This window comes from Amia ocellicauda, chromosome 19 (genome assembly GCF_036373705.1).
Source record: "Amia ocellicauda isolate fAmiCal2 chromosome 19, fAmiCal2.hap1, whole genome shotgun sequence".
NCBI classification, from domain to species: Eukaryota; Metazoa; Chordata; class Actinopteri; order Amiiformes; family Amiidae; genus Amia; species Amia ocellicauda.
The window spans coordinates 21,446,716-21,453,519 of record NC_089868.1 but is presented as its reverse complement, the minus strand read 5'-3'; the positions used below and the strand labels follow the sequence as shown (position 1 = coordinate 21,453,519).

Here is a 6,804-nt window from a genome sequence, read left to right as displayed (position 1 = left end):
CTCCTAGCTCACAAACCCACGAAGTGTGCCCTGGACCCTCTCCCCACTCGCTCCTCCACACCTCTCCTCACAAATGTACCCCATCCTCGGCCCCCTCCTGTTCTCTCTCCACACTCTTCCTGGGCCCCCTCATCACATCCCATGGATTTTCTTACCATTTCTACGCAGATGATGCCCAGATCTCCCAGACCGCACCGAGCTACCTTCAGACCCTGAGCTCTCCGTACATCCCCTCCACATCTCTCCGGTCTCCCTGCACCAGAAGCCTAACTTTACCTCCTCTCCACTCCCCTTCCTCCAGAGCCGCTGCTTTTCATCCCTGGCCCCTAAGTTGTTAGACGACCTTCCCACTGAAATCAGGACAGCAGAGTCGCTGACCCCCTTCTGGCGATCACTCGAGACACAGCTTTTCAGACTGTACTTACAATTTTGACATGCTGTTACATTGCGAGTACTCGTGTTGTTTATTTGATTTCCCTCATGCACCCTTCCTCTTGGCTCTTAACTCTGTCTTCACATCTTGCCAGCTCACAATCTAGGATGTAGGACTTGTATTTTGTACACAGGGGCGTAGGGCGGATCCTATTTAAACCGTGCTGTTTCCACCCTGGTCCTACAGTCCGTCTTCTTGCTTTTTGTTCCAGCTGAGTTCGCTCTCAATGGCTTCTGTAAAGCCTTAAAGCACGAGATCATTAGGCCAATCGGAGCTTTTTAATAATTTTCCAAGCAATTGGGGAGAATATAAAATGATTTAAGACTTTTCAACAGCTAAACCAAAAGTCAATTTACAGAAATTATGAGTGTTACATGTGTGTGTCGCTTGCCATAATTTTTTAGCAGCACCTGACCAGTAAAAGAATGACCTGGACAGCATAATGAGGCGGTGTGTGTTTGTTTCTCCATGATCAGGTGCCGATAGCACTTTCAAATGATAATGAAATCACCTCAGGAAGAATCAAACCTAGATAGAAATATTCAACCCCTAAACTTCATCAAAAATAACTAACAAAATATCATCAAGAACGATTGTACAAAAACAAGACTTTTATTAATGAAACAAAACCAAGCAAGAGATAAATAAACAATAACAACAAATAAACAAAACAAAATACACAGGCTGGCCAGTGGACTTCACTGTCAATGAACAAAACTAACAAACAAAACAACAAACTTCAAACTTCAACCCTCAACAAAAAGAGGCAGAGGGGCAGAGCAGGGTGGTCAGCCAGACGTCAGGGTCGTCCTTCTCCGGCGAGCTCAGCACCTGCAGGGCCACGAACACAGGGGTGTTAACGCCCGGGTCACGCTGCGCACTGCTGCTGCCGTCAGCTCACAGCGACATGATTGTGTGTCTCCCACCCCTCTGTGTGCACCTTGGTACACGAGAGAGATGGGAGGGGGGTAAATACAGGGTAAGACACAGAGAGACGGACAGACAGAGCAATGCTGAGGGGAGACGTACAATGAGTCGATGTCCAGGGCCGTGGAGACCAGGAACTCCTGCCGCTTCTGCTGCACCAGACGGGTGGCGCGCACAATCGTCTGCCGTGGCGTGTGATTGGTCAGCAGGTTGACCAGGTCCTCAGTCACCGTCTCCAGGTCAGTCTGGGGACACAGGCACGAGAGGTCGGGGGAGAGGTCAGGGAGGGGTCAGTGTGTCCCACCTGAGAAGGTTCTGACTCTAAGACTGACACCACACGCCTTTCGTAAAGGTCACTATTTAAAACAAAGACCGACTGATTGTTTCCCATGAATCCAAAAACAAACCGAAGCCCCGGGGACACCGCCACCTTACCTGCATTCGTTTGAAGATTTCCTCCTTCCTGCTCTTGACAGCCACAAAGGCCCCGTAGGCGTAGGTGTCCGCTGCTCCAGCTGTGTGGGGGGGGGGGGGAGACCAGAGTCACTGCTGTCCTGTTGCATTGTATGTGTGTGTGTATGTGTGTGGGGGACACCAGGGGCCACGTCACTCTCACCTGGTAGCGGTCCTCGTGGCTCTTGTACTTTTCGAGGTACTGCTGAAAGCGCTCGTGCTCCTGGAGGACCTTGCGCTTCTTCTCAATCTGATGGGGGGGGGGGTGACAACAACACAAAACAGAAGATAAAGCAGGTGTCTGTCAGGTCAGGTGGGTCACACTGATGCAGATAATGCCTTCAAGTTATATAACTATAATGACCACAACAACACAATACAAATTACAAAGATAACAACAATAACAGTAATAATGGTAACAACTATAAAACAACAACAGTAAGAGTGAGGACCAGACCTCCTTCACAATCTTCTGCTCCGCCAGCTGGATGGCATCGAAACGTGTGCAGGTGTATGACCCCCCCGTGTTGAAGCCGTGCATCGTCCAGTCCTCCAGGCAGACCCAGCAGAAGTTGTAACTGCACTGAAAACCCAAAACAGACACACACAACCCTGCAGCGTCAATATTCACATGTTCACTGGTGCCTACATTATTAGAGAGACCGACAGACAGAAACACAGACAGAGAGAGACAAACAGACAGAGGCTCCTCCCAGGCTGCTCACATTGTCCTTCCTGTTTTCAAGGCAATGATTTTGCTTCCGGTGGAAATTATATTTTTAATTTCAGGAAAGAGCCAAATGAGCTGCAACTCAATTCACAAAACAATGATCTGAAATGTTCAGGTGGGGGGCGGTGTGCTGGACATTACCTTGGTGCACTGCATGTGGTTACATCCTGCGTTCCTCTGGATTGGCGTCTGACACTTGGGGCAGGGCTTGGAGTTGGCAAGAACCCACAGGCTGCTGGCTGCGTTCTCGCGGAACTCGCTCAGTCCACCGTCTGGCCAGAGGATAGGAGAGAGAGAAGACATGGAGTCAGCGGCGCGGCAAGGCCAGGGGCACGCTCTGACAGGCAGGAGGGGGACTGCCAAGGAGCCGGGGAATAAACTGAGCAGAGTGGGAATACGACGGTGTATTCATTAAAACAATATATGTACAAATTAGCTAAAAAGGACTGAAAACAATCAGGGGCTTCAGATCTGGGCTGGGCGGCTCCGGTCCTTGAGGGGTTAACAGCCTCCTGTAGGTTTAATAGGCCACCTGTAAGCAAACAGCAGGACACACACTGAGGACAGCAAAGCTCAGGGGTCACTCACGTTCTTGCTGATGAATCTCTGACACTTTGTGCTGCCACACTTCCCACGTCTGGCAGTCGCAGGGTTCGTGGCCCTTGCCGAGACATTGCCTGCAGACAAAAACAGGTGTTCATTCATGCCTCGGGCCCCCTTTCACACTCGGACACCTCAGCTCAATCAGAACCGTGGCCGCTAAGCAGGAGAGGGGATCCTCTAAAAAAAACAATGGTTATTCTGTCTCTCTCTCTCTCTCTCTCTCTCTCACCAGCAGAACAGGTGTCTCTCTCCACAGTCCACAGCCGGTGCCTTGAGCTGGGGAAAGAGCAGTGGATTGGTGCCGGTCCCTGTGGGGCCCTGTCTGGCCAGTGTGACAGCTCTCTCACACCCTGGGCTGGGGCACCACTTGATAGCAGGGTTGGTCTCAACAAACGCCTGAAATACAGAGGAAACAACACTGAACTGTAAACAGGGAGACAGAGGGCTTCTGGGGGGAGAGAAAAACAAACAATAAAATAAATCTAAAATGAGTTTCAGTTCACTTGGATGAGCTAAAATGATCTGTTACAGAGCAGATACTGAGATACGACGCCATTGCAGCTGTGACTGCCGTCGAAATGTGCTTGTCACACACACGCCAACACACACCCTCACACAAACACACACACGTTTGTGTTTTTACCTTGATGTCAAACAGGAGGTAGCGCTTATACATCTCCTTAGAGACCATGCACGACGCACAGAGTCAGATAATGCCTACACAACAATAAATATAAAGATAACAACAATAACAGTTGTGAAATGTGATAAAGTCGTTATTCTTACCGGGTCAGATCAATTACAGATGTGAATACAAACACTAGTCTTTTCTCCGCAGAGGGGCAGGGTTGGCGGGAAGCCCCAGTGACACACAATGCGAGTCACGCTGCTATATTGCCAAGTGCCCCCCCTGGACGATTTGTTCCCGCTTTGTATAATCTCTAAAAGTAAGATAAATACCCATGAAAAGAGTCACCTCATATCATTATGTTACACGAAAAAGCGCCCCTTCCCCGAAATGGCTGCACTTTAACTGAACTTGAGAGAGAAAACACGTCTGCGGCTGCGCATTGTCGGTTCATGTCTCGTAGCCAATCGGTGAGCTCGCTGGAGCGGCTGGACAGTGAGAGCGGCGTGTGATTGGTCAGCGGTCAACACGGAAATATCGCGCTCAGCACTGTGCGCGGCGCCACTGCGCATGACAATCACTGTGGAGTCGGAGCTTCCTATGTAAAAAATAATATAATAACGAGTGTGAAACCAAATAAACATGTATTTGTTAATTGTCTGAATCTGACGAAGGGTTTTATTGTCATTAGAAAAAAATATTTAGCCAATAGTTTGAGAAAATGTATCGATACATTTATTTCTGTAAAAGGCTAGTATCGGCAGATAATATCGGTTCTCCGATAGTCTAGATAGGCTACATTTATTAAGTATACATTTATTTGTTTGAACCTGCTTGGTACGCACATAGTGTATGTAAAAGTTGATAAATTCCCCATCTTGCCACACGCTGTATTATTTGCTCACAGCAACAAAAGTCATAAAGAATCGTTTTCCCTTTTGCAGTTTTCTGTTCGTTTGTTCTTGTTTTTTTAGATCATTGGAGAAGACAAATGTGGACAAGCCTGTCTCTGAGACCCTGGTGACCAGCAGGGACCAGGCCAGCTACATCACTCTCTCCTCTGCAGAGACGAGCAATAAACCAATGGAAAACAATAGTGTAGACACTTGTGTCCCCCACACAAACAGTTCACTGCCTCAGCGGTCCAGGGGCCCTTCCAAATAAATGCACATTTTTCTCTAGATAACCTTCCAGAGCACAGCTAGCAGAGAAGAGAGAAAGACTGAGGAACTAGAAGCTAACACAGGCTTTGGCAGGTTAATAGAAAGAGAACAAGAACAAAAACACACACACACACACACATATATATATATATATATATAGTTTAAAGTTAGAGATATTTTTTAAGCAACCGGGGAATGAGGTGATCCATCCTGGTCGCTGTGAAACAGTTTCTGGTGTGTTATACATTTTTTGTTTTACGAAATAATGTTGAAACGAAATAAGTATGTAATATGTGTTTACTGTTGTAAAAAAACCTACCAGAATTCATTCAATTCATTCTTGCAGCCAGAAATGGTGAGGAAATTGTTATTTGATTCATTGTTTGTTTGAGTTTGCATGTCTTTTGAACAAAGGTAAAAATCCTCCATTTTGTGGTAATGCAGATATTGACAAGCTGAGAATTTACGGATTGTACATTATTTAAACAAAAATAACAAAGCTAAGTTGTAACGCGGTGACTCAGGTGTGAGGGACCTGGGTGCAGACATAAGGGAGTCCGGGGACAGGCGAGGGTCAATACCGGCAAAAGCAACGTCCAGGAGAATGCGAAGGCGAGGACGATAAGGCAAGCAAGGGTCAACGATGAGGTGGACAGGCTGGTAGGGGGAATCCAGGAATCGTAGGTCAAGGAACAGCACAGGGCCCGCAAAATCGCTAGCCCGACGTCCCGGGGCTGTAGTGTTTTCCAGTCGGGCTACCAAGATGCATCACCGGCAGACCGTGTCGGCTCGCTGGCCGCATATTGGGGCCCAGGAACACGCGGTGCAATCTGTCCTGAAGCTCCAAGCTGGGGCTCTTGTTTTAAGAGAAATACATGAATGAAAAACGAAGCATCACTTTGCGTGTCAGAATGTGTGAATCCATGTGCGACACACTAGCATATATTGTGCGCCTGGTTTTATTCTGCTTCTCGCGTCCGTGGTTGTTTTCCTCGTTGCTCCCTTTCCCTCGTCTGTGACCCGACATCTCGACAGCACTTCGCTTCCACCGTGCAGGATGTAGGAAGTCACTTACTGTACTTATGTAAAATTGGAATTTAATACATCTGGTGTCTCACATATCTGTACAATATCACCCCTGTTTCTGTTTACTGTGCATGATTAATAAAGACATTTTAACTTTATTTGAAGGTTCGAAAAGGGTCTTTTGAAGAATTGGAAAATCAGAAGTGTTTCTCACACTTGCATTACAACAGTCACTTAATTGCAAAAATGGTTTGAAACCATAAAAATGAAGACTTAAAATCAGACACCCAGATAAGAACTACATAGAATTTAGACAGAATATCACTGAGAGATGTTACTGAATCACGTTACTCAGACAGGGTAGAAATGCCTGACCGCTGGATTTGTACAGGTTTTCTGGTGATAAATTCTCAGTCATTAGGGGGTCTGTTTTGTGTTGTTGCCGCTCCTGCAAACCCCCCCGCGGTGCTGAGAGCAGGACGTGCTGCTTGCGAAGCCCCTCCACTGCAGTGTGATCCTGTCAGGCATCAGTGGAGTGACTGTGTGAACTGTTTCGGTGAAGCAAGTTCTTAATAAAACGGTTTGGTCTTTCTAACTCACCCTGTTATTATGGTTATTTATTTATTTATGTATGTATTTTTTTTTAATCTTTTTTATCTATTTCTAGCCAATCTATTTTTCTGTGCCTGATTGCTTTGTTAGTTATCTCACTACAGACCTGCTGGATTCACACATGATCCGGTGTGACTCTAGTGTGACTGTGTCTCCCTGCGCTTGTCTCTCGCTGTGGTCTCTAAGGTTGCTGCTCCCTCTGGCCTCTGTCTGTATTCTGTTTATGTGC

General features: G+C 47.0%; 1 protein-coding gene across 1 annotated transcript; it reads right to left on the bottom strand.

Annotated features, from left to right (window-relative positions):
• Positions 1 to 1,021: 1,021 nt before the first annotated feature.
• LOC136714764 (ankyrin repeat and IBR domain-containing protein 1) lies at positions 1,022 to 3,873 on the bottom strand. Its single transcript, XM_066692372.1, has 9 exons — positions 3,790 to 3,873; positions 3,376 to 3,542; positions 3,132 to 3,220; positions 2,685 to 2,815; positions 2,271 to 2,396; positions 1,977 to 2,063; positions 1,796 to 1,875; positions 1,463 to 1,605; positions 1,022 to 1,264 (listed from the first exon to the last, which is right to left on the bottom strand). Exons 1-8 carry the CDS (start codon positions 3,835 to 3,837, stop codon positions 1,587 to 1,589), a joined length of 747 nt encoding a protein of 248 aa, XP_066548469.1. The 5' UTR covers positions 3,838 to 3,873; the 3' UTR covers positions 1,022 to 1,264; positions 1,463 to 1,586.
• Between the last annotated feature and the right edge of the window lie 2,931 nt (positions 3,874 to 6,804).